Genomic DNA, 27606 nt, shown 5'->3' with positions numbered 1-27606 from the left:
TAATGGAAAATTAAGCAGAAGGAAAAAGTGTGAGGAGATTCATAAGTGATTGAGGCTTCAGGAGACACCACACAAAGATAATCCAATACATGGGTTACAACATTTACATACATTCCATTTACATTTTTGCATTAAAAATCCTAATCTCACTTTTTAAAAAATTGAATGTGGTGTTTTCATTAGCTGTGAAACGTAATCTTTAATATACTGTACACAAATAAATGTTTGAAATATACCAGTGTGGTCTAATGAATCTACATAGTTTATGGCTTTGACTTTTGGAATTTAATAAAATGCCCTACAAACAAAAATTCTGATTGACTGGTAATTCAGTTTATATGTTTGATGTTTTTAATTTTCAAAATAAGACATTTGCTTTCACCTACTTTAATCTTTAAAACTCCATCCATTGACGACAATTTTTTTTTCTTTCAGAGCCTTGTAATGAAGCATGCCAAGACGTCCCTTGTTGGGGACCAGGACGCAACTGTTGCCAGACCTGTGAGTGACATAAAATTAAAAATTATCATTAATCTAGTAATGAATGAAAATGACAGAAAATGTTGGTTCGAGGAGTTAGATCTTTTACTGTACGCTAATATAAACGCCATGGTAAATTCACAGTATAATTATAATAAATAAACCAAACTCAATTGAATTAACTTTACTGACATTTGTGTGCTCACATTTTACACTCACTTCTGTTTCAGTGACAAAGACTATTTGTGCGCCTCAGTGCAATAGCCGGTGCTTCGGAAGAAACCCGAACGAGTGTTGCCACATTGAATGTGCTGGCGGCTGCAAGGGACCCCTGGATACAGACTGCTTTGTGAGTCTAAAGCTTTAACAATTTTTTTATTGAATGGTGAATCAATTAGCAACATACTTTTTGGAGGACCAGTTTGAAAATAGTCTGTTGTTACAAGTATACTCATTTCTTATCTGTCATAGGTTGGCTAGTTACAATCTATACATTTTTTCCCCCTGAACATTACTTTGATTTTTAGGAGATGACTAGGAGAACTAATGCTCTTTAAAAACATTATATTGAAGTATGTAAAATGTCTTTACCATACCAACATTTAGTAGCCACCTTATTTTCTGTCTGTTGGTTTATTACTTTCACTGTAAAGTTACTGCAAAGCCTCATGTGATAATCAGCAGAAGATCCACAGAACTCACTATTTGTTGGATTAAAAGCCAATATCGTTGTGCATATTCAACACCTTATGTTTCTTTCAGATTATCAGAGGTGTTCCACAAGGATCAATCTTGGGTTCACTCTTTTTTAACATCTAAGCAATTTAATTGAAAATGTTTCTAGATAAAAGGAGCACTTTTTTGAAAATAATACAATGATTTACTGCCCAATACCTCCCTGAACTCATTTTTGGCAGCTGCAAACAACAATTGGGATTACTGATATTCAACACTATTTAAAATTAGTCTAAGAGGAGATTCTTAGTAAACAAACCCTTTATAGTCTGATACAGATAACTCTGAGAAAACTTTTAAATGTTTAAAAAAGAAAAGATTTTTGTTTGCATTAAAAGAAAAGATAAACGTCTGGCATTCAAATTTTCTTTGTATAATAATTGATACGTTAGACCAAAAAATACATTTCCCCTTGTTTTCTGCCTTTTTATAAAGGGTGTGTAAAATAAATTAATTTGTATGTTGTATATTATATGTTCTGAAAATACTGATTTTGTTGAATAGGTGGCAAACATAAATGGTAAATTAAGAAAAAAAAAGGTTATTAAGAAATTTCATAGGCTTATTGCTGAAAAACAGTACTCCCAACTCAGCTGAGATGAACACAAAAGGGAGGTGATTGTCACCCTTGACCTGTAAGCTTGATAAAGAACAAACATGTACATCTAGACAGATTATTTATTTGAAATTACTTATTACATTATTTAAGTTCTGTTTAAAATTAAGCCTTTACATGGCAAAAGTGTGTGTGGAGGCAGGAACAACGTAAAAATACATAACCCTTGTTATGTATTCCTTTTTATCATTATTGTGCTTGATGCTTTGTTTTACAGGCTTGCAAGAACTTCAACAACTCAGGCTCATGCGTGCCCCAGTGTCCCCAGACTCTGATCTACAACAAGCATACGTTCAAAATGGAGCGCAATCCCAATGCCAAGTACCAGTACGGCTCTATCTGTGTGGCCCATTGTCCGAGTGAGTCCCTACACATGTTGCTTTATTCTCAGACATGGTCAAAATCCAATCTTCTTTATGCCTGACAATCATAAAGGGTGTTAAACTACTCAGAGTATTTTTCACATTTTTAAGCTACGTCTCTGACAGTGCAAAAATGTCTATTAATGTATTTTTTTTTTTTTCTGAACAGAAAATTTTGTGGTAGATGACAGCTCATGTGTCAGCAGCTGCCCAGCAGATAAAACTGAGGTGACAAAAAATGAAGTAAAACGATGTGAACCCTGTAAAGGTCTCTGCCCGAAAGGTAACCAATGCTTTACAATTAGTAATCTGCTTCACTGTTATGTTTGAACGGTATAAACTGGATATTAACACTTAGCTACTCTTAAAAAATGTGAATAAAATTTATACTATAGTATTTTTAATTATAACTTTACAAAATCATTAAGAAATTTTGATTGTGTCTTTAGCATAATTGTGTTGCCATATTTGGCCCAAAATGTATTAGCTTTGAACTTTAAACTACCTAAAAATTTTGAACCTTCATTTGTAATAAGATAGCCATGCCCATGTTAGCATTAGCATGTTGCTATTAATAGCATAAATCATTATAACACTAAATTTAGGTATGACGCACATATTAACATTCTAGTTTAAGGGAGCAAGCTACTAATCCCACTTTAGCTAAAAGCAACTAACATTCTGCAATGCTAACAACAGCTTAAATGATTTGGTAGTTTAAATCTCAATATTAGCTAACATGCGAACATTACCAGGTTATCATTAGTGAAGATTGTCTGTTGTACTAATGTCTTCTATCGATAGATTTCACTGATATGCAAGAATATGAGGCTAATCATATGAGCTAACAGTACATTTCTACTCTGCTTTGCTAACAAGACCTCAAATGCTACAATTAGCTAACATGCTATGAGTAGCTAATATATTAATATTAGCATGTTAACTGACATACACCATCTTCTACGCTTAACGTAACTTATATGCTGAGTGTAGCTAAAATGCTAAAATGTGTTAGTATTTGGAGTAGGCCTATTTATTAATTCTCTGTTGTCGATCATTAGTGTTATTTCATAAGGAAATTCATATTCACTGAAATACTCTCCATTAATTGCTGAGCCAGTTATCAGTGACTTAGACATAGTTAATTATACGTGGACAGTATATGATTACCTGCTATCTTTACTTATAGGTTTTTATGTAACATTTGTCTCTCTCTTTTTTTTTTCTTTTTTTTTTTTTTTTTTGCAGTTTGTGAAGGAAGTCAATCCGGCCAATCCGTGGATGCAAATAACATTGACAGTTTTATAAACTGCACTAAAATCCAGGGCAGTCTAAACTTTCTGGTGACAGGAATAAAGGGGTAAGAGCAAATGAAAAGAAAATAACTATTTTGTGTTCATAGTTCTCCACCTGAACATTTTGAACAAAGTTCATAATGACAACAAACTTGTTCAATTTTATGACCAAGTTCCCAACAATTCACAGTTTTCCTGGTTTATGTTGTGATAAAAAAAAAGCTACCCATTAAGGTTGTGTTTTTAACTACGGCCACTTTATAGTAGTTGATGTCTCTCTATAATAAAGAAAAATCCCATTTTAAACATTTCCACTGGGAAAATTGTCACAAGTCTAAATTAAAGCATTTCACAAAAATTAGTACACTGCTCCCATTTTTGTAAATATTTTCTTATATGTTTTAAAATGACAACATAAGGTAGTCAATGTGCAGCTTGGACAACAGATAAGATAAGATAAGATAAGATAAGATAAGATAAGATAAGATAGGCTTTATTGATCTCACATTGGAGAAATTCACATTCACATTTACACAACAGTGTAAATTTGCTGTCCTCTCAAAATAACTCAACAGCCATAAACGTGTACACTGCTAGCAACAAAAGTGATTACAGCCCTAAGTGAAAACGTCACTGTCATTTTCCTTCCCTGGTGCATGTGACTTGTTTATGTGAATAAGTAGCAGGTATGTTACATTCAGTGTCATTGTTCTTAAGCTAGCTTCACACTGACTGTACGCTCCATCATCCATTGCAAAATGTGCCGTGTGGCAATCCATACTGGATGCGTCTAAAATCTGTTCATGCATCCAGACAGTTTCACCTCTTGTGTTGAAATGTTCAGCATCATCTTTACTCTTCCCGTGCCTAACTCCCTGTCTGGCTCATCTGGTTGTTAGAAAGTTTTATGCCTTTTGTTCCGTCATATGTCAGAAATAGACTTGATCCATATTTCTGACGGTCGACGGAGGAGGGCTGTCCATCATGCCGGAGCGCCACAGAGCGACTATGGCTTCTATTTGCAGGGGAGAGAGATGACAGAGTCTCAGAAGGAAGCCCCTCTAAAGGTGAAGCCAGAGAAAGCATGCAAACAGTTTGCTGAAGACAAACAGACCAAGTACCTGGATCACTGGAGCCATGTCCTGTGGTTCTATCAGACCAAGATAAACTTATCTGGTTCAGATGGTGTCAAGAATGTTTGGAGACAACTAGGAGAGGAATATGAAGAAAAGTTTGTTTTGCCTACTGTGAAGCATAGGGCTGGGAGTGTAATGGTTTTGGGCTGCATGAGTCCTGCTGGCTGTGGGGAGCAACAGTTCATTGAGGGAACCATGAATGTCACCACGTACTGTGACATACTGATGCAGAGCATGATCCCTCTTGCTTCGGAAACCGGGCCACAGGACAGTATTCAAACATGATAATAAACCCAAAGACACTTCTATAAACCCCTGCCTGCCGTGTTTAACTGGCCAAGCATGTCTCCAGACCTTAACCCTATTGAATATCTTTGTGGGACTCCTCCACCAGGAGGAGTGCAACATTTCTAACATCCAGCAGCTCCGTGATGTTGTAATGGAGGAGTGAAAGAGGATTCCAGTGGCAACCTGTGAAGCTGTAGTTCCACCCAAGAGAGAAAAAATTGGGCCACCACAGAAAATATGGGCACTTTGGGCACAATTTGGACATTTTCACTCATGGTTTTACTCATTTTTGTTGCTAGTACTTTAGACATTAGTGGCTGTGTATTGAGTTACTTTGACGGAACAACAAATTTCCACACTTCCGCCAGCTATACATTGTATACACAATGATAAAATATATTGAAGTATGGGTCCAATCCTCTGCTCTTGTAAGTTACTCTGTGAAGCCAAATCTGGTCTCACTCCCTGCCTGCAGCAGGCCATGCCCAGGTAGAGAAAGAAACGGCATGCAAACACAACAATTAACTGATTTTGATGGACAGGCAATAATTCATACAGTAATATGGTTAAATCCAAGGCAAAGAGAAAAGCACGCATTTTCTACACATAGCGTCAACAGTAAATGCAACCCTTGTCTGCATAAGCTTTACCCCGGAAAAAAACTCAGTTTAAATTTTTTATTCACTCACGAGGAGAGTGCTTTTTAATGAGACAAGAGAGAGCTGCACTTAGTTCAGGTTTGTGATGTTATTTAGTAAGTTTATTCCACTCATGAGCTGCACCCTTTTGGGAACCTTTAGGCACAACATTGCCTTCAAATCAGGTTGTCACTATATTTAGCCTATCATTTAGCATTTTTCTCAGCGCGTCAATCTGTTTTGCATTATATAATGAATTTATTCCTTTTTTTCTTCTTCTTCTTTTTTTTTTTTGCTCAAAGTGATGAATATAATCGGATTCCAGCCCTCGATCCAGAAAAACTGAAAGTCTTTAACACAGTGGAGGAGATTACAGGTGAGTTTTTAAACTACACAGGGATGTATGATTTTATGCCACTGTTTTGGCAGTTGCAGTGTGATGAAAGGCCCTGAAAAAAACCACCTCCATTTTCAGACTTCCTCGGTATCCAGTCATGGCCTGAAAGCCTGTCTGACCTGTCAGTCTTTTCCAACCTTCGAACAATACAAGGAAGAACGCTTTACAAGTGAGCAAGTCTTCCCTTATTGTTTCTCTGTAACCACTGAGGCATATGTCATTGTGTTGTGTTTTTGATTGCAAACACAGTAAACCTTGACTGACAATGAACTGATTTTCTTTTTTATTTCCTTGTCATGTGATATTTTTTACTTGTTTGTAGAGGATTAAGCTCTAAAAGGTATGATAAACTCTAAGCTTAATATCGATGTGGGTTTCTGTTCATCCATTCTGGCCTTGGCAGAATGGACTGGTGGTGGACACTACAGAAGCATGGTCTTCCTGTGCTTTTTCTTCTTGTGGTTTCTTTTTGGGCTAAAATTGTTATATTATAATGGTGGTGTCAGGTTTTAGCAAAGGAAAATTTTGTTATGTGTTTTACTTGATTGTTAATTTTTAGAGATTTGAATGTCACTGCATCTTTTCTGATTCTTATTTATGCTTTAAGTTCAAACAAAATCTGTTTCTGTTTTATTCCATTTTCCTCTGCCTTTTGACATCTCCCAGATTTTGCCTCCGATTTTGCCTTTTCAGAAGGATAGTATAATTTCTTCGCAAGGTGCAAAAATAAAAATAAAATAACAAAACAAATGGGAAATAAATAGGACTCGTTTCTGTTTTGTCTTTGATGTGATGACAATTGCAGAAAACAAACTCAAAACTTAAGACTCTTTTATCTCTGTATTATCTAATGAAATGGCAAAACCTGAATAGAGATAATCCACAGAATCCAAAGCAAGTCTTTCCAAATTAAACCATTTGTACAGTTTAATCTTTTTTTTTTTTTCAGGCTAAATGTGCATTCACTCCCTCACTTGTTGTTTCAGGGGCTACGCTTTACTAGTAATGAGGATCAAGTCTCTGACCTCCCTTGGGTTGCGCTCCCTGCAGAGCATAAATGACGGTGACATCTACATCACTGGAAATGAAAAGCTGTGCTACTCCAACACTGTCAACTGGACGCGCATCACGACCAAAAGAGCCGCCATCAAGGAAAACCGGCCACAGAAGGAATGCGGTGAGTAGTACTGATGCAAGGCAGTGTTATTAAGGTGGACTCTTCACTGTAGTCTAAGCTTCCTGCTTGCAAACAAATGTTGTCATTACATCCATATTAACTTGAAAGAGAACCTGATACTATCTAAAATAAATCTGCTTGACAAATAAAAAAATGGAACACTTTTACTTTTATCCAAATCCAAATAAGGTAATACTGTACACTTATACCGCATCTTTCTAGTCTAATTGCACCCATGGTGGAAAAGTGTAAAAAGACTTGGAGCAAATTACTCTTTTACTGAAGTAGCAAAATCTCAGACAGAACATTGTTAAATAATTCAAAATTTAATTTAAGTAGTTTTATTTTAGTTTTATTTAGTAGGGGATAACTACTTATCTTTTTTTAAAATTACCTCAGATTGGGAATAACACCGGTGGCTGGAAATAAAAGCAACTTAGCCATGAAGCGGTAGACCGCATCAGATCAGTCGAGTCAGTGGATGCTGAGGTACATAGTGAACAGAGGTCATCATCTCTCTGCAGACTGAATTGTTCAGACCTCCAAACTATATGTGTCCTTCAGATTAGCTCAAGGACAGTGAATGGAGGGCTTCCTGCTTTCCATGGCTCTATCCAAGCTAAACATTATCAGGTGGTATGCAACATCAATAGAACCCCTCTGGGATGAGTTAGAACAAAAGCTAAGAGCGAGCCTTTCTTCTCCAACATCTCTGTCTGACATCTCAAATGTTCCTTTGGAAGAACGGTTCCCTGAATCTTCTAAATTTAATAGAAGCCCTACCGAGAGAGCTTGAGCTAATATAGTTGCAAAGTGTGAGCCAAAATCTTGTTATAATCGGATGTCACTGAAGTTCACCTCTGTATTAAAGAGGACGGGGTGATACTTTTGGCAATATACAGCATATCTTGTTTTGATTCTTGTTCACTTCTGTAATTACCTGCGTTAAAACTGTCGCAGTTTCAGAGTGCAGTATTAAGTTAATAACAAAAAATGGCAACAATGCCCAAAAAATATTTATATATAATAATATTCATCAAAAACCACATAAATCATTTAAAACTTAATAAATTTCCTTTTGACTGGAACTAAGTGTTGGAGTTATGCAGCAGCGCTGAGAGTATCTCAGCACATTGATTTCTGTTTCTTCTCCTTTGTGCAGTTAAAGCGGGCCTTGTGTGTGACCCCTTGTGCTCCTCTGATGGCTGCTGGGGTCCAGGTCCTGATCAATGTGTTTCCTGTAAGAAGTACAGCCGGGGCGGGACATGTGTGCCAGACTGTATGTTCCTAACTGGGTAAGTCTTCAGAAACATCACAGTTAGAGTCAATTATGCAGGTTTACCTGAGTGCTTTACAAATTTCCTTTGTATTTGCGGTTTGATGAATATTGTCATATGCCTTTTTGCCCCTAATGCAGAGAGAGGAGGGAGTTTGCCACACAGTCAGGCGAATGTTTGCCATGTCATCCAGACTGTAAGGTCCAGGAAGGGTTGGAGACATGCACAGGCCCGGTATGATCCTTTTGGGTTATTTTTCTTCCCCCTTAAGACCTACAGCATGTTTCTATTTAAACTTGTAAACTTTCATGTCATAATTGGTCAAAACTGAAGGTAAGTAGAGCTTTGGCAAAGGTCCACTACTGCCCCCTCGTGGCTTCTCAACAGTCATGTTCAATGCTGTAATAAAAAAAATATAATTTTCTTCATTTTGGCTCTTTTTCTTTTGTCTATCTCCAGGGAGCAGATCAGTGTGTCGCCTGTTCCCGCCTGAAGGACGGTCCACACTGCGTCTCATCATGTCCAGAGGGTGTGATGGGCGGAGAAGGAGTCATTTTTAAGTACGCCAACCGACAAGGCCATTGTGAGCCATGCCACATGAACTGCACCCAGGGGTGAGTGATGATCACACGTCTGTACTATTACATGTTTATTTTCCATCTTAAAACGGACTCTTTATCTATTCTGTCTGCAGATGTACTGGCCATGGACTCTGGGACTGTAGAGGAGTTGCTTCTCGGACCCTGTCCAAGTAATTTAATCTCCTATTTAGATACATCATGTTTGATAGTTTTGACATTTTGATCAATGCTGAAGTGCTAATTGCATGTCATGTCTTTAAACCTGTGCGATTAGACAAAAAGTCACCGGCATCGTATTGGGAGTAATCGCCACAATCGTCGTGTCATTCTCCATTTTTGTGCTGACTACTCTGTACCGACGAGGCCTTGCCATCCGTCGTAAGCGAGCCATGAGGAGATACATAGAGAATGGCGAAGTGAGTTTGCGTCACTTGGGTTTTCCCGTTCCTGTTGTAAGTTAATGACAGCAATATAAAGTTACACCCTGTGTGTTTTTTTTAGAGCTTAGAGCCTTTGGAGGAGAAAGAGAAAGTCCACGCCCGAATCTTGAAGCCGTCAGACCTGCGTAAGATCAAACCGCTGGGTAACGGAGCGTTTGGAACAGTCCATAAGGTACATCGATCTGCCATCTTCTACAGCGCTCCTCTTCCCTACTGGATTTTCAATGATCAGCGTCTGAGACTGTCTCCATGCTCTCTTTACTTCTTTAGGGCGTTTGGATCCCTGAGGGGGACACAGTGAAGTTGCCTGTTGCCATAAAAACGATTCATGATCGTAGTGGTCGACAAACTTTCTGCAAAGTGACAGACGTAAGTCAACACAACCTCAGTTAAAAGTTTCATATGAAACAGCCGTAAAATTTAAACCACTTGAAATAATCTGTACTAGTTTCTACTTTGTGGAATAATTAAATTTATATCCATCCATCAATAAAAAGAGACTCAATAGGAGTGTGAACTTTGAGTCTGGAAGAGACTTGAATTTTGTTGTTTAAATGTGATTTCACTGAAACCTCCCATACTAAACAGAGTCTAATAATGTAATCTAAATGGTGTCCACAGCACATGATCACAATGGGAAGCTTGAACCACATCAACGTTGTGAGGACGTTGGGTTTGTGTCCCGGTGACAGCCTCCAGCTCGTCACACCACTCAGCAATCAGGGCTCCCTGCTGGAGCATGTCAGGAACAGCAAGAACAAGCTGAACTCACAGAGGCTGCTCAACTGGTGTGTTCAGATAGCAAAGGTAAAGGAACAATGCGTTCTCTTTTTTTTTTTTTTTTTAGGCATGCATGTAGTTTTATTCTAAAGATAAGTCTACTCTGATAACTACATTGTTCTTCTTCCCCAACAGGGAATGAATTACCTGGAGGAACACCGGATTGTCCACAGAAATCTGGCTGCCAGAAATGTTCTCCTCAACAACAACTTGACAGCACAGATATCAGATTATGGCATTGCGGATCTGCTCTACCCAGATGACAAGAAATACCTTTATAACGAGGGCAAGGTCTGTTTTTTTGGACGAAAAATGTACAATGCTATGAAAGAGTATAACATTGCCACATGTTGTCTCATCACAACCATAGCCTTTAATGTATTTTATTGGGATTTTATGTGATAGAACAACACAAAAGACATGGTCGCCCGTATACACTGACAGGCTGGGGAAGAGGAGCATTATTCAGAAAGCAACCAAAGCAAAACAAAGATGTATTTAAAAGTTGTAAGACACAAATCCTTGAGGGCTGGACACGTGAACAATAGTTCAAAGCCTGTTCATCTGTTAGAATGGTCTAGTCAAAGTAAGCACCCAAATCAAACTGGGAATGTTTGACATGATTTAAAAGTTGATGTAAATAGACTCCCCTGATCCAGTCTGACTGAGCCTGAGGTATTTTGCATAAAAATGGGCAAAATAACCCAGAAGACTTACAGCTCTAAATGCTTGATTGTTGTTGTTCTTGTAAAGTTTTTTCTGTCCGTTTCCTTCCCATCTATAATAATGCTTTATTTTGTGTTGGTGTCACATGAAATCTCAATAACAGACATTAAAGTTTGTTTTTGTAGTAGGACAAAATGTGAAAAAGTTCAAAGGTGTGAATACCATTGCAGTGCAGTGAAACACAAAAACAGACTTTCATGGGAAAGATCTATATCTATATATATATCTATATATATCTATAACTATATTTATATCTATCTATCTCTCTCTCTCTCTCTCTCTCTCTCTCTCTCTCTATATATATATATATATATATATATATATATATATATATATATATATATATATATATATATATATATATATATATATATATATATATATATATATATATATATATATATATATGTGTGTGTGTGTGTGTGAGACAGAGTATGTATGTGTGTATATAATCTACTTTGTACCTAAAATCTCTTTTTTTCCCATTGTTTTATTTGATTTCCAATAAACAAATTTTCTGACTATATTTGCAGACATCTATCATCAAGTGGATGGCCTTGGAGAGCATCTTGTTTCGCAGATACAGTCATCAGAGTGACGTGTGGAGTTATGGTAGGCTTTAAGTCCTGGCTTGGTTCAAAAACTGGAAGGATGTACATCTTGGCTCAGACTGCTCTAACGTTCTCTTCTTTATCTTAGGGGTGACGGTTTGGGAAATGATGTCTCATGGGACGGAGCCATATTCCACAATGCGTCCACAGGAGGTTCCTGATCTGCTGGAAAAAGGCGAGCGTCTATCTCAGCCTCAGATTTGCACCATCGACGTCTACATGGTGATGGTTAAGTGTAAGTTACTTTAATTGTAAAGGTGTAGCTGGCAGTGGACTAGTTTTGAGTCCCCTCAGAAAACCATTAATAACCTTATTTCTTAATTATCCAGGTTGGATGATCGATGAGAACGTCCGTCCAACATTTAAAGAACTGGCTGGAGAATTTACCAGAATGGCCAGAGACCCGCCTCGCTACCTAGTGATCAAAGTAAGACAAGTCTGTCTTTCTTAGGACTGTTTTTAACTGTTGGTGTTAATGCAGCATGCTCATCTTTAAATTTTCCTGGGTTTGCAGGAGGACTGCAGCCAACAAGATTTGACAACTGATGAAGTTGCTCAGCGAAGTGCAGACCTGGATGATTTGGACGATTTAGATTTTGATGTGGAGGCCTTGGCAGACAACGTGACTCCAGCACCATATCACCTGTCCAATAGCATGAGCCGGATCTCCAGGGCAGACACTCTCAGAGTAGGGGATGATTATCTGTTATATTTAAGCCATATCATGCCTAAAAGAGTCTTTTTATGATAACCTGTATCAAAATAACATTTATTCATTTTGTGATAAAGGTTGTGCTCAATCCATCAACCGGGGTTGGATATCTGCCCATGAATGCAGGAATTGACATGGTAGGACAGGTAGAAGCATTAAAATTTTCTTTTATCAGACCACTACGTATCCAAACTTCTCAAATAATTAATTTCAAACTATCCATGTGTCACAGTCCCGTTCTCGACTTAACTCTGCACGCACCATTTCTGAGAGCTCAGAGGGGTGCGGCATTGCGGTGGAGCTGGAAAAGATTGAGGACCTTTCTATGGCAGGGAGTGTGAAAGGAAGATTCCAAAGGCAGGACAGTGCTTATGTGTCACAGAGGGACAGCATGTCCGGTGGACCACCGGAGACTCCCTCCCCCGAGTTGGAGGAAGAAGATCAGAATGGATATGTGCTTCCTGGAGGAAGCCCAGAAAGAGGTGATAACACAATTTCAACACTGAGCATGTAAGGGGACGTATTTGACATGTGGTTGGGACGGTTCTGTAAATCTGCTAAAGCTTGTCGAGGGTTTGTTGTAATGCTGTCCTACAAGACTTTACCAATGTACACATAAAAAAAGGAATAGAATTTAAATTTAAGAAGTACGTTATTAACCCCAAAGGGAAATTAAAGGTTGTTGTAACTCACAATAGGCAGGTTTCTTCAAAGAGTTATTGTAAATACTCATGGCATTAGGCAGGAAGGATCCTCTGTAGCGATCTGTCTAATAGCAGAAGCCTTTGACTGAATACAATATCTTGTTGTATGATGGTGTGATGAAGAGGATGCTTAGAGTTTTCTGTAAAGTCCTTCATTTTATGAAGATTTCTTTTTACAGTCCCCAGAACAGACCTAGCCTTATTATTAGCTTGTTGAGATTTTTAAGTGAATGGCTCTGATGCTGATATCCCAAGAGATGACGGCAGAAGAGATCACATTCTCCACAACAGACTTATAGAAGATATGCAGCATCTTGCTGCAAACACCGAAGGACCTAATCTTAGGATGTACAGTCTTCTCTGTTCCTTCTTATAGATAGCTCTGCAGTTGCATCTCTAGTCCAGTCTGTTATCTAAACGAACACTGAGGTATTAATAATCCTCCACTTCTACCATGATGGTAGTAGTATGTAGGCGTGATTAAAACCAACAGATATTGCCACAAACTTATTGAGTTGTTGTGTCTATAGCTTAGCAACAACTGAGCTGGTGACTTCACTCGTATTGTATGTACAGCAGATGTGGTTGCCAAAATAAAACTAGTGAACTCTCCGGCTAAATATTATGAATTTTTTTTTTATCTGGGCTGAAGAGATGAAACTTCATAGTAACATGTCTTGGATTGCACCATCTGTTGTTCACAAGCACTGCTAATCCACCTCCTTTGCCTTTGCTGCTCCTCTTGAAATCTCTGTCTGCTTTTTAGTTCAGAAACCCCAGCAGAGAGAAGCTGACTCAGTCAAAAACATCATACTCCATTCTGGATACTCTAAACTCTGTTCTTCTTGCTCTTCTTTGTTTCTGCTCTGCATCCACAGCTCCTCCTTTTCAACTCACCTGAGATTTTGGGGCTGTAGTTGAAGGGTTATTTTAGCTTTTGAGATGCTAATTGGCATAAAACAAAATTTAAAAAATGAAATAAAACTTGTTGCCATGGTTATGCATCACAACAAATTTCCAAAAGTAAAAATCCTTCCAGGTGGCAACAGAAAGGACATCTGGTGTTAAAAAAATAAAATAATAAAAAATCTGCCAAGTCTGTGTGCAAATTCTGAGAGCTTTCTGTGACAACCCCTAAAAAGGAAGCAGCTGAAAGGATTCACTCTATTATTATTATTATTATTATTATTATTATTATTATTATTATTATTATTATTATTATTATTATTATTATTATTATTACCTCAGAGAGTGCCTTGGTCTCGACTTGATCTAAGGTTAAGGGTTAAAAAATGTGTTACTCCTCCAAATACAATAAATATTCATGCAAATGTGTGTTGTATTGTTGGTAAAAGAGGATTTACTACTACATCTTGAGTACAACCTTTTAGAACTAGGTTCTCTTTTAAGTAATGCCTTCTTATTAAAATGACAGCTGTTTTTTGTTTTTATTATTTCAGATCCTCTAATGTACTCAGGTCGAGCCACTCGCGGCAGAATGGGAAAGTCTTTCTCATTAGGCCTCCTGGATGACCCAGACGATGAGGAATATGAGTATATGAATAAGCAAACACCTGTTTCTCTCAGGCACAACCCCCACATGCTGAGGTTGAACAAGAGACGGACCCATTCCTTATCCTCACAAGCGACAGCCTATTCCTGTGACACAACGCTCTGCATGGACGTCAGAAAAGGGCAAACAATAAGTCAGAACAAGCCCGATTCAGCCCAGCAGGGTTCCAAGGAGGTCCAGTATGAATATATGGACATCAGATGTAATGACAAAGAGGAAATCCCACCAGAGCATGACCCCCCTCCACCTCCAATTCTACCAAGGATTAGAACAGCAGTTAAGGAGGGAGAGGAGGATGAATACGTTGAGAATGACGACTATCATTACACGAACAAACAACCAGAGCAGCCGCAACCTCTTGCAGACAATAAAGACTCATGCAGTGACAAAAATGAGTCAGTCGAATACGAGGACATGGACTGCTTAGCTGCTCCGCCAACTGCAGATGATGTAGTCGTTTACCAGAACATGCAGAGGGAGGGCGAAGGAGCAGGGGGAAGCACACAAGCACACCCATCTGGGTTTGAGTCCCACATTAGGGTGCAAGCTGGCGTCGGGGAACCTACTGTTAATGAAAGATCTTTTGACAATCCAGGCTACTGGCACAGCAAGATGTTCCTGACTGCACCGTCTTGAAGAACATGTTCATCTCACTATTGGGACAGATTCATGAAGGACCTGAAAAAGGAAAAAAGCCACATAATGTAGCCTTTAATACAATCTCAAGGAATCATAAACAACATGAAGTGCACACAATGGAATAAGAATTCTCTGACCATATAATGAGGCGGCAAGATGTATTTTTTTAAAGATGTCTATAGTTTCGATGAGCTTGTACAAATGTATGTGCTTTCATGTTTTTTTATAGTTATTAAGGAAAATAATGTAAAAATATAAAGAGTATACAAGGAGCAGTGGTATAGAAGCCCATTACTGTCAATTTCAGGGGAAATATACTGGAAGTGCATTTGACAATGATAACCTCAGAATATTAAGTTTAGCAGAATAAAGGCTGGCCTTGTCATAGCTGAAATTAATAAGTACAACAGTGTACCATCATAATGCTAACTGGTTTAGCCATGTATAAAATGTTAATATCTACATGCTCTATAGAACTTCATTGCTTGTCTACATTTCTGTAATAGCAGAGATTGTGCACTTATGGCAACTAGACAACAGATTTTTTACAGTTTTTCAACAAAGAATTAAGTTTCTCACTAGATAACAGAAGTAAATGTGTTATATTTCTCCATCATTGTCAAAAATGGGCTTCTGTACTTTTTTATGTTTTAGGCCTATGATGTTTGGCATTACCGGACCTAAAAGCACTGAATGTTTAAAACATTAACACAAATGAACAGATTACAAGCTACAGTTTACTCATTACATTTTTAATACATCAAATGTTTTTTGAGAACAGTACATGTCAATGTATACTTTAATACCTCTGTGAGTGATTATATATCAAATGTATTTGGTACACAATATAAAAATACACAAAAAAGACTATTTGAGAGCAGTTTATCATGTCTTCATTGTTTTTGTTTTACAGGTTGCTCCAGTAATAAATACAAATTTGAAGAAACTGTTGATACCAAGTTGATTTACAGATAGTATGGCGTCAATAGACCAAGAAACCGCAGAAAGGTCAAGGATGAAGTTGTGGAGATTTTTTTAAGAGGGTGTCAGTCTTAATATTTCAGGGAGCTCTGTTCAATTCATCATCTTAAAATGACATAACAGTAAACCTATCAACTAGGCATATTATGGCCTATACAATCATGTGGTAGACTGGTGACTTTACAGATGTTCAGAAGACAAGAAGGTTGTTGCTAAGAAAGCTTGTTGCTCACAGAACACTGTGTCCAAGCATATTCATAGAAAGTTGAGTGGAAGAAAAACATATAGTAGGAAAAGGTACGCCAGTAACAGGAGTAACTGGAACATTTTGTTCTTGTGTAGCTATTTAACTGTATTGTACGTATGTGTTTTATCTAGCATGAACAATTGGCTAACTGAATTGTAAATGTAACAGTGGCTCATTGATACAACTTAAAAATTATGAGCTTACTTTGTAAGATGCCTTGTTAATTTTGTGATCCAATTCGAATCACAAACAAAACCTGTTTTGTTTTTTTGTCAAAATACCAATCAAACAACTTTATTTTTATTGCACTTTTCATGCAAACAGCAACATAAAGTCCTTTAATAAATTAAAAAGAAAACGACCCCTTCAATCACCCACACCCTCCCTCAAAAAAGAAAAATACATATCCGACATGTACAACACAACATGAGCAACCAATTTTGATTGCCATTGTTAAACCTGCTGACCCACTATGCAAAGGTACTGCTTATAAAGCTGAGTTTACCTGAAACTCCCCAGACTGAAGAAGTGTCTTGGAGAAGAGGCAGTTTTCAATAAAAAAAGAACCCATCCTACTTTTCTACTTTAATTATTGAGACACATCAGGACACATTACAACATCCTGCCCATACACATATATCATGGTTACAGTGTGAAAGACCAAAATAAACTACAACTTTGTAACATCTACATGCATACACATGTAAATGCAGTAAAAGATTCTCATCAAATGGCAGGAGCATAGGTGCAACATATCAAATTACAGTTACAACTGCAATTGCAATGTTGACGCACGCAACATCACAATGGTAAAGAGCTGCTTGGATGCAGTATTTGGGAAACTATAATGTTTCATTGGCTGTGCATTAAAGCAATACTATATTTTAATTGACTTTTACCATTCATTGTGTCAACATCATTTAAGTTTTTTTGTTTTTTTTCAACAATGATCAAAAAGCTCAGAGAGAGTGATGGAGAAATTGTGATGCTGGAAAAGAAAGAGTGATGGAAAAAGTAAAGAAAAATGTATGGGTTCATCATATTTTTACATGAGCATATTTTCAATAATGTCCCAATGCCATGTTGTCCTGACACTGTGCAGCCCTAAGATATAGATTCATATAGAACAAAATAATAAAATAAAATGAATATTTGGCTAAATAATATCCTTCATCTACAAATATAGATTCATCAAAACAAATCTGAATGAATATAGTAATGAGGAGTGATTAAAAATCATATATATATATAAAAAATAGGCAGGGCTATGAAATTCTATTTATATATTTAACATTGCTAGAGAGTAACAGAAAAGAAAAACTACTAACTGGTCTGCCGAACTGTTATATGACAAATTCACTTGCCATACTTCTAGCGTTTTTGGCGGGCCGGGTTTGCTGTGACGTCACTCCGATTGGTGGGAGGAGTTAGCGGGGCATCCGGGGGGGCTGTGCGCGCGTTACAGCGAGTAGCAGCTGCAGCGTAGCGGTCTTGAGCCGAGCTGATCTACGGTGAGCTGTCGCTTCGTTGGGCCCAGGAGCGACGAAAACTTCACTGCCAAACATGTCCGACGACGAGCAAGAGCAGACCATAGCCGAGGACCTGGTGGTCACCAAGTATAAGATGGGGGGTGACATTGCCAACCGTAAGTTGATGGGAGGGGGGGGGATGTAAAAGCCGTTAGTGCCTGGAACGACCTGCCCTTATCGGCCTGTCGCGCTGCCAGCTAACGACGCTTCCCACACAGCAGCAGCTTCGGCCATGTGCTTTTACATTCAGGGAGCATGTATGCTATCATAACCGGCAGGCGAACAGGTGCAGCGCCCACAGTTGGATACAGCCGAGTTAGCCGAAGCTAGCTGGCGTAGCTCAAGGTTGATGTTCGGCTTTTAAACGGTTGGAGCCGTTAAAAACTGTTGTGAGACGCTAAGCAACAAGCTAGCTCAGCTTGGGACATGGCTGTCCGTTAAACTAAACGCATTCGAGCCGAAAGATAAGGCAGCAGAAACGCATTTAGCTCAGTTGTCCCATTTATGAGACGGTAAATGGGACCTATAAGTGAGTTCCTGAGACTTTTTCACCCGTCAGTAATGTTCCTGAACACTTTTTACTATGACTTTCTTTTTGAGCCACTTATATTCCAACGTTTAATAGCCTCTGACTGGCTAACATGAACCATAACATAGGCTTTCTCACAGAAAGAAAAGTCATTTAAAAATTTAGTTCAGGCGCTGTATTAGAATACATGTTATATGATTCAAGTGAACTTTTTCCCACCTGGATGTAATATTTGTTTTGCCTTAACAGTATCATAAGACAGTGTAAGAAAGTGTTTTTCTTTTCATATTACATGCATTAATCATTTGAAATCCAGTAAAATAAGTGAAGGTCACTAATTCACAGTCTGACATGCAGTTTCCTAAGTTTAAATTTCATTAGTTACATTTTTATATAAAACTCTTGTTTTGTGTGTATTTTGGAGAAGTTTTATATTAAAATATATATATACTATGAAATGCATATATATATATATATATATATATATATATATATATATATATATATATATATATATATATATATATATATAAATTTTTATTTTTTTAAATGAGTTAAGATGTGTATTTACAGGTTTAACCTGCTGTTAATGTCCACTTTTAATTCACTTCTTCGGCCTTTCACTTTTTGCCTATAGAAATGCTTGTGAGACATCCGCTGAACAAAACAGAGATACCCTCTCTGGCACGTAGCCGTTTGCACCCCATTTCCATTTGTTTTGGTTCTGATGACCATTTTAATTTATGACCCCCTGAGCAAACAAAAACTCTCCATGTGCGACTACTTTGGTTTGTATCCTTTATTTTCTGTCATAAACCTATCGGGGCTGGTGCAAATGGTCCGTATGAATTGAGCTACGGTCCTTACAATAATTCCCCCGCTTAATCAACAAGTAGGAAACGATCGAAACCACAAAGGGACACAGTGAATAAACCTCCACTAATATGATTAGCAAACAGAAAGCAGAGGTACACCGTTCATTCTCAATCCTCCGTGTTGCACGTTTATGTTCCAGCCAACACAGACTGTCCATTTAGGCTGCGTGTTTCACACCAGTGCTTGTATTACATGTCTGTGTTACACCTGGAGGTAATTACAGGGATAGAGCCGTCCCTTGGGCATTGCAACACAGAGGCTTGAGCAGCAACACAATAAGCTTTAGGTGGATGGATCACAGATTCGGTCTCCAGTGCACCCACCTCTGTTTGCTGTAATACCACGGCAGCTCATAGTGCAGCCGTGGATCGGTTAAAACCCCAATGTGTGGTGATATTTTCTGTTTATGGATATCCAAGGCCCACCACTATATTGGCTACTGGACTGTTCTGCTTCTTGACTTCATACGGTTTGTTTCCTCCCCCCAGAGGCTCTTCGTAAGGTCGTGGAGGCAGCTAAAGCCGGCGTGTCCGTGCTCAGCCTGTGTGAGGTAGGCGACGCCTACATCATGGCTGAGACGGGAAAGGTCTTCAAGAAGGAGAAGGATATGAAGAAAGGTGTGGAAAATGTGGTGTTGCTTGCATCTTCAAATCAGCTCAGTCAGATCAGTCTAGCTTTTGCATACTGGATAAACTTGATCAGCTGTTTTGGGTATTATTGTCTGTTTTCTAGCCAGCTTAATGAATTAGAGTACTGTCCTTTATACATTTGTGGATTGTTTCTAAATGAAGACTCCTTTCTCCCTCTTATTCTCTTCTAGGCATTGCCTTTCCCACCAGCGTCTCCGTCAATAACTGTGTTTGCCACTTCTCCCCCCTGAAGAGTGACCCTGACTACACACTTAAAGACGGGGATCTGGTCAAAATGTAGGCACCGCACTGCAATAATGTCACTGCTGGCTGTCTGGGTCTTCCAGTGTGTTGTCCGTCATTTTTTTAAACAACTCTTTATAATCAACTGCTGCTTTATTTTGGGTTGACTTTTTTTCTCTTTTGTCCAAAGCATTGGCTACAACAACAAAAAAAACTGCTGAAATGGTTTCTACGATTGCGTGCGATTAAGCCACGTTGCAGTGGTTTGTTACTGCTTGAGTCTTTTAACGTATTCTGCACTTTGTTTTTTTTTTTTAGTTTTAGGTTGTGACTGTTTAGTTTTCTAAACTGTTAACGCATACACTGAATCTCAGAGGTGTGCATACCACCGTTAAAACACGGGGGGCTTGGTGACATAAAAAATGTGACCAGGAATAGTAAATTCAAAACGTTTTCCACCATTGATGTGATTTAATTTTTTTTTATCCTGTATAAGTCAGTTGAAAAACAACAAATAGTTTGTTAAAAGTAGAAAAAGAATGAGCTCCAACAATCTGGTTGCCTAAGTGTGCACACGCTGAGACTAATTTATAGTAACTTCAGCTGGTCTGATGTGTAGCATCATCCCGCATCTTTTTAATGTTTGTCCACTCGACCTTTCCAAAAACCTCCAAATCTGTCAGCTTTGTGGGACATCACTTTCCCATCTCTTCACCATATATCTTTTTGTCAAATTGAGTTTTGACTCAGCTCTGCCAAACCAGAACTTTAGTATTTCTGTCATGAAATGGTTCCATTTTGAGAATTGGGCGCATGCCTGGACTCTGACGCTGCTCTTCTTCGTGAACTTTCCTGCAGACTCCTGAAAGTTTTGGCTCAGACCTGACTTGGTTTTAGAGCCTTCCGGATTTCCTCCACCCTAACAAGAAGCCAAGTTTCATCTGAAGAATAGCAAGCCCAGATCATGATACTGCCACCGCTTTTTCATTGTGAAAATTGTGGGTTTTGGTGATTCTTCTGTGGCAAACTTGCTTTTTGCAATCATGGGCAAAAGTTCGAAGTCTGGGTTGATCAGACTAGGACAGATTCTCCCATAAAGTTGTGTGAGGTTTTAGCACGTCCTCGATAATTTGTTTCTGAGAAAATCTGCTTCAATCCTACGCTTTAGTCCAGAATATTAAGAATACAGGATTGACTGAACACCGGCAACGCTGGGCAGAAACTCCTGCAGCTCCTCGCTTATGTAGTTTCTGTCTAATTCTTTATTAAACTCGAGAAAGCGCCTCCAAGAAAATACGGTTGGTGCATCTGGAGCCCAGATTTCAAGATCCTAATTTTTATTCCTGTAGTGGAGAAACATGTAGATCACTGATCAGACCTCCTGATGGTGGAAAATTGGACGGTTCCAAGCTTTGGCTGGTTTTATCTGTGCTTTTCTAATCATGGGTTCATAAGGAGTTGGTTTGGGTTTGGACTGTATACATCTTTGACTATAGTCCAGCTGTTAGACTTCCACAACAGAAATCCCCCACTAACAAATGTTTATATAGCAGACTGATTCCTGAGCTTTAAAGTTAAAACTGTGACGTCTTGTTTTACGCTTATTTTAATTGCGTATCAGCAGCAGAGCTGCGGCTGAACTCGCTCGAAATCTTCACGCTCCTGTCTTATCTTGTTTAGAGATCTTGGGGTCCACGTTGACGGCTTCATCGCGAACGTTGCTCACAGCTTCATTGTTGGCGCCAGTAAGGTGAGAGCTTTCTAAAAGAAAAAAATATCTTGCTCGTCGTCCTTTGTCTGTCACCTGTTGCTCACCGCTGAGGACCGCTTTTGTTCCTGCAGGAGAACCCCATCACAGGCCGAAAGGCAGACGTCATCAAAGCAGCCCATCTGTGCGCAGAAGCAGCTCTGCGCCTGGTTAAACCTGGCAACCAGGTGAGACACGCCGACATGGAGCCAAAAACTTACATTTAGTGAAATCAATGCTTTAAATGCTATTTTCTTAGCTTGTTAAATGGTTCAGAGTTTATGAAACAGATTAGAAACTGGTTTGATTTTCTAATATATATATATATATATATATATATATATATATATATATATATATATATATATATATATATATATATATATATATATATATATATATATATATATATATATATATATATGAAAGGGATTTTAGATCTGTTTGCCTCTTTTAAGAGCAGCAGATTTTAACCGTTGCACACCGTCTGTTCTTCTATTTCTCTCAGAACACCCAAGTGACAGAAGCCTGGAACAAGATCGCTCAGTCGTTTAAATGCTCTCCAATTGAGGGTGAGTGTCTGCCAGGTTCCTGCGTTGCCCTGTAATAGGATGGTGATTATGGATGTCGGAGGATGTTTCCGTTGCATAATGTGCAACGTTATTCACTGCTTCTGTATTTGTGCTTTAAAGGTATGCTGTCTCATCAGTTAAAGCAGCATGTGATAGATGGAGAGAAAACAATCATTCAGAACCCGACAGACCAGCAAAGGTGACGCCGTTTTTGGTTTTTATTTGGGCCACGGTTGGGAAGGGAGGGAAGATTCCTAAACCTTGAAAGGTGCTGAATGTTTCGGTGTCTTTTGTTCTCCAGAAAGGACCATGAGAAGGCCGAGTTTGAGGTGCACGAAGTATACGCTGTCGACGTCCTGGTCAGCACCGGAGAGGGAAAGGTTAGGGTCGTCTCAGCTCCTCTCTGGCTCAGATTCTCAACTCAAAGCAGTTTACAGTAGAGGATATGAAAATTTCAACTCATTTCCTGTTTTTCTTCAGGCCAGAGATTCGGGTCTGAGGACCACCATCTATAAGAGGGACCCCAGCAAACAGTACGGCTTGAAAATGAAGACTTCTCGTACGTTCTTCAGCGAAGTAGAGAGACGCTTCGATGCCATGCCCTTCACACTAAGGTTAGGATGCAACACGTCACTTTTGCCGTCTAAGGTTTTCCACAGACGGCGACAGGTGAATAAACGCCATCGATTGTGTCATCAGGGCCTTTGAGGACGAGGCCAAAGCTCGTCTTGGAGTGGTGGAATGTGCCAAACATGAGCTGCTGCAGCCTTTCAGCGTGCTGCATGAGAAGGAGGGTGAGTGTTTTGCCTTCTGATGGGTTTACAGGTACATCTCAGTAAATCAGAATATCCTCAGAAAGTTATGTCAATAAAGAGGTAGAGTTTGATGGTAATGGATTTATTTCACAGGGCCTGGCATGATTTTAAGTGTTTGATTCTGTTTTAAATTAGCTTGTTATGGCCTACAGATGATGAAAACCCAACATTGTTTCCCAGAAAGTCAGAGTATGACTAATAAAAAGAGGATAAATGTGTCCTTGTACTTTATGTGCATTCAATGCTTGAACTCCTGCATAAATGCAGTGTGACATGGATCAGTCTCTCTGCCGAGGTTTGCTTTAATGGCTGCCTTCAGGTCGGCTTTATTGTTGCTGCTTGTCTCTAATTTACTTCAGGTGGTATTGCTGTGGTTTGTGCATCTTTTTCCTTCCTTCACTCAACTTTACATTAATGTACTAGGATCCGGCACTCTGAGATTCAAATATTTTGATCGTGGATAATCCAATTTTCATAGAAATTACACATTTGGGTTTTTTTCATCAGCTGTAAACTATAATATTCAACATTGATAAAAATAAATACCAGAAATGTCTGTGTGAAATGAAGCTATGCGAGTTAACTCTGGACATAAATCACTTAAATAAATGACCTCTTCTGTAATATTTTAATTAAGATACACCTCTGCCGTTATCCCCCAGGAGAGTGTGTCGCACAGTTTAAGTTCACCGTGCTGCTGATGGCCAACGGGCCTCATAGAATCACAAACGGACCCTTTGATCCGGAGCTCTACAAGTCAGAGCATGAAGTTCAGGATCCAGAGCTAAAGGTGAGAGTCTGGAAGAAAATCTGATTCTATTTCAGATTCATGCTCACAAATCGACTTAACGCGTCCTACACTTCTTCTCTCTTTAGGCATTACTACAGAGCTCCGCAAGCCGCAAGACACAGAAGAAAAAGAAAAAGAAGGTAAACAATGAGTGATCCACAGCAAATCCTGTCGCTGCTTTTAGCGGCACAAATTGAACAACTAGTTTGCCGGTTCCCCTGTAATGGTAACCTTCCCTTTTCACATCCTGTAGGCGTCAAAGACGGCAGAAAACGCGACTGGACAGCCAGCCGAGGAGACAGAAGCACCCGAATAAAAATAAAGAACTGCCTTTCTCCACATTCAAGACCCCAAAGACGAGGGAGACAAAATACGACAGGTTTTCCTGAGCTCTACCAATTAAATAAGTGACAAATTAAACTGATATGTTTAAAAAAAAAAAAGACCCTGCCACAGATCAATGTTTGGCTTAATGCTTTGCTGTATTAGTCGATGGAATCACTGGATGACATTTTTCCTTTTCTTCCCTAATTTGACCAATGAATCGGGAGAATTAGCATGACTGATTTGTTTTTTTGTTTTTACATAATTTGCATCACATACCTATTCTGCATCTTTTTTCTTGTTTTTTAAACACAGTGGCTACTTATTTTTCTTTTTCTTTTTTTTCTTTTTGTTTGAAAATCACCAAACGGCATACTAGCTCAAACATGTTTAAGATTTCCTTTAGCTTTATTGGTTAGAAAACCAGCTTATGTCGGCTGCTTTCGGCAGCCAAGTGAGTTTTAAGGTTATTCACACTTGTTTCTAGTTTGCAAACACATTTAAAAAAGTTAATTTTCTTGCTAAAATTACGCAATAAAGGGTTAATTATTAGGACACACATTTATATTTTTGCTACGGCTGTGTTTTTTTCTTTGAAGACGCTATGTTTTAATCCCTAGATTTTAAAGAGCCGACCAGAGAATATTTTAAGTACACAAGAAAGAAAACTGACTTTAGGGAACAATCCGCTACATTTACTGCCAGTCCCCTTTTTATTACGGAAAATAAACATATATACCTTGTGATCCAGTTTCAAAAGGGAGAACTTTTCTAACATTTCCACCTGTAACACACTTTAGCCTCAGGAATCATTGAGACTAAAGCAGTTAAGAGAGTTTTGGGAAACTTGTCGGGGGACGAGTCTTCGGTTGAGACAGAGCCGCGAGATAATTTCATGTTCGTTTTCATTTTGAGGTCTGAGAAAAGTGTTCGTTCATATTTGTCTACAATGAAATCTGTTGGGGAGGGGCACAATGCTGCTCTACTCACCCGACTACTGGGCAAGTAACTTTACATCTAAAAGGATGAAAAAAATAAAATGTTTTCATACACACTGGTCTTCCTTTGTCTTTTGTCAGCCTGCATATTCACCTTCTGTTTATGTTTTTATTCTAATTAGGAAATGATGGTGAGCACTTTGAAGCAAGAAATGTTTGAAGAAAAGATTTTATTTTAATTACAGCTTAAAGTATTCAAACCTTGAGCTGTTTTTTTTAAATAATATAGAAGAGACAATGCATGGTTTCAGAGTATTTTACAAATATTTATGTAGTGTGGTGTGCATTTGTTCAGTTTCTACATGAGAAGAGGCTGCTGAACATGATGCACACTGGAAGTCTGCACTATGTCTACCAGCATTGTGCATTAAGAGGATAAAACCTCTGCCCATCTTTTGCAAAATTTCTCAACCTCTGTCAGATTGCATAGAGAGCATTTATAAAATGATGTTTACATTTTGTAAGAAATGTTAAGTCTTAATCAGGCCTGGACTTTGTGCTATTCTAACATGAATATGCTCTGATATTAACTACTTCCTTGTAGCTCTGGCTAGATGTTTGGGGGGTTATTGTCCTACTTGAAGGTGAACCTCTACCTAGGGCTGGACGATAAAGAAATAAAAGCATAGCTGATAATTATCAACAAATTCAAAACATTTTAAGTGCAGCCATGACCATCTTATGCTGTTGCTAAGTGACCTATTTATTATTTAGATAAAGAACACTAAATTCAAACTCAACCCTTTAATTCAACCAACTTTTTACCAAAACTGCAAGTATTTATGAAAGGAAAAAAAAAGAACTCGTGCTCCCTGAACTCTTTGAAGGTGGCAGAGCTTGGTGAAGGAGCGTTCCTCGGTCTGCGTTGTGATTGGTTGGGAGGTTGTAACGACTGTAATATTAACCTACATGATTGGCTACAATGCAAAAGGAAGGATAACTGTTATTCTATTGAACTTTTATTGGCCCTTCTTTTTTTTTTAAATCGATATCTATATATCGATATATATTATCGTCCAGCCCTGCCTCCACCCCAGCCTTAAAAGTTGCCTCCAGGATTGCCCTTGTGTTCAGCTCTGCCCATAGACTGACCAGCCTCTCTGTCTCTGCTAAAAGAAAAGCATCTGCAATTCCCTGCATGCTGCTGCCACTGCCATGTGTCACTGGGAGAAGGGTGTGTTAAGGCCGCACCCTGCAGGTTTAGTTTTCTGCTACACAACACCTTCCATATTCAACGAAAAGTAACATGTTGGTTTTATCCTGATTCTGAACTCAGCTGTTAAGGGAGCTAGTCAGTGCTCATATTCACAAAGATTCCCAGAGTCCTCTCAGACAGCTCCTACCTTAGCCTAAAAATTCCTCCCTAGGATGACAGAGGTGGGTAGAGTAGCCAGACATTGTACTCAAGTGTAGCACTACTTCATATTTTTACTCAAGGAAAAATTGTCAGCCAAGAAATTACTCAAGAGTAAAAAGCATTTAGTAAGAAGGCTACTCAAGTATTCAGTAACTAATCATAAATTCTCCTGATTTAATAATTAAAAATTATGTAATTGGACATACAAAAATATAAAGTCGTGCAAATTATGGTATTAAGATGCACATTGAGCTTGAAAGCAAAACTTACAGCCGTTAATGTATATACAGTATGTTAGAACAATGCAAAGTACTTCCATTGACAGGATCCACTGTTCACTGAATGATCATTTGACCTCCAAATGGCTCAATGAGCTCAGCAGATAGAAAACATTAAAGTAACAAAGCTTGTGCACAAACAAGAAGTCTCACTTTAACATAAATTCTAGGTTTTTTGTCTCAGGTGCATTTTTATGTTCTAACATTTTTCATAAAATTACGTCACTAAAAGCTACTTCAGGAGTTTTTGTGAATGTGGGAACAAGTGTGTGTTATATTTCAACCGGGAGAGAAAATATATTTTAATCCATCATATTATCCAAGGGCCCGGCAACAAATCCTCCACAATTTAGAGTTTAGGAGTATTGTTAATTTGTCAGAAAATATGGCAAGCTTGCCATACAGAAAACAACTATAAGACCTCGTTTTGGGATCTTAAGGAGTGTGATTAGTTGAGTTCTGTCGTGAAGTGGCCACAACGTGACCGTCGCGACTACATTTCCCGACATGCCAGTCTAAAGTGA

General features: G+C 38.5%; 2 protein-coding genes across 5 annotated transcripts in view; both read left to right on the top strand.

Annotated features, from left to right (window-relative positions):
- Positions 1-16114, top strand: part of erbb3a (erb-b2 receptor tyrosine kinase 3a) — a 53464-nt gene extending 37350 nt beyond the window's left edge. For 2 of the 4 annotated variants that reach the window (XM_036151529.1, XM_012863752.3), the window contains exons 5-29: positions 436-501; positions 711-829; positions 2049-2190; positions 2363-2476; positions 3442-3553; positions 5853-5926; positions 6026-6116; positions 6270-6287; positions 6934-7124; positions 8287-8419; positions 8542-8635; positions 8861-9015; positions 9096-9152; positions 9257-9398; positions 9484-9594; positions 9693-9791; positions 10044-10229; positions 10338-10493; positions 11462-11540; positions 11628-11774; positions 11869-11966; positions 12054-12227; positions 12329-12388; positions 12484-12733; positions 14416-16114. In XM_036151529.1, the coding sequence (XP_036007422.1) occupies positions 436-501; positions 711-829; positions 2049-2190; positions 2363-2476; positions 3442-3553; positions 5853-5926; positions 6026-6116; positions 6270-6287; positions 6934-7124; positions 8287-8419; positions 8542-8635; positions 8861-9015; positions 9096-9152; positions 9257-9398; positions 9484-9594; positions 9693-9791; positions 10044-10229; positions 10338-10493; positions 11462-11540; positions 11628-11774; positions 11869-11966; positions 12054-12227; positions 12329-12388; positions 12484-12733; positions 14416-15164 (3617 nt within the window). In that variant the 3' untranslated portion in view covers positions 15165-16114. The remainder of the gene's footprint in view (positions 1-435; positions 502-710; positions 830-2048; positions 2191-2362; positions 2477-3441; positions 3554-5852; positions 5927-6025; positions 6117-6269; positions 6288-6933; positions 7125-8286; positions 8420-8541; positions 8636-8860; positions 9016-9095; positions 9153-9256; positions 9399-9483; positions 9595-9692; positions 9792-10043; positions 10230-10337; positions 10494-11461; positions 11541-11627; positions 11775-11868; positions 11967-12053; positions 12228-12328; positions 12389-12483; positions 12734-14415) is intronic. The other 2 variants (XM_036151528.1, XM_036151530.1) reach the window with 1 other exon arrangement.
- Positions 16115-17826: 1712 nt separating this feature from the next.
- Positions 17827-25503, top strand: pa2g4a (proliferation-associated 2G4, a). Its single transcript, XM_012863822.3, has 13 exons — positions 17827-18040; positions 19818-19946; positions 20150-20255; positions 21882-21951; positions 22044-22136; positions 22457-22520; positions 22641-22719; positions 22822-22900; positions 23001-23134; positions 23220-23314; positions 23998-24125; positions 24212-24265; positions 24379-25503. The coding sequence occupies exons 1-13, from the start codon at positions 17959-17961 to the stop codon at positions 24439-24441; spliced, it is 1176 nt and encodes a 391-aa protein (XP_012719276.2). The 5' UTR covers positions 17827-17958; the 3' UTR covers positions 24442-25503.
- Positions 25504-27606: the final 2103 nt, after the last annotated feature.

This window comes from Fundulus heteroclitus, chromosome 20 (assembly GCF_011125445.2).
Source record: "Fundulus heteroclitus isolate FHET01 chromosome 20, MU-UCD_Fhet_4.1, whole genome shotgun sequence".
Taxonomy (NCBI): Eukaryota; Metazoa; Chordata; class Actinopteri; order Cyprinodontiformes; family Fundulidae; genus Fundulus; species Fundulus heteroclitus.
Note: the sequence above shows the minus strand (reverse complement) of the source record. Positions and strands in the feature narration are given on the sequence as shown.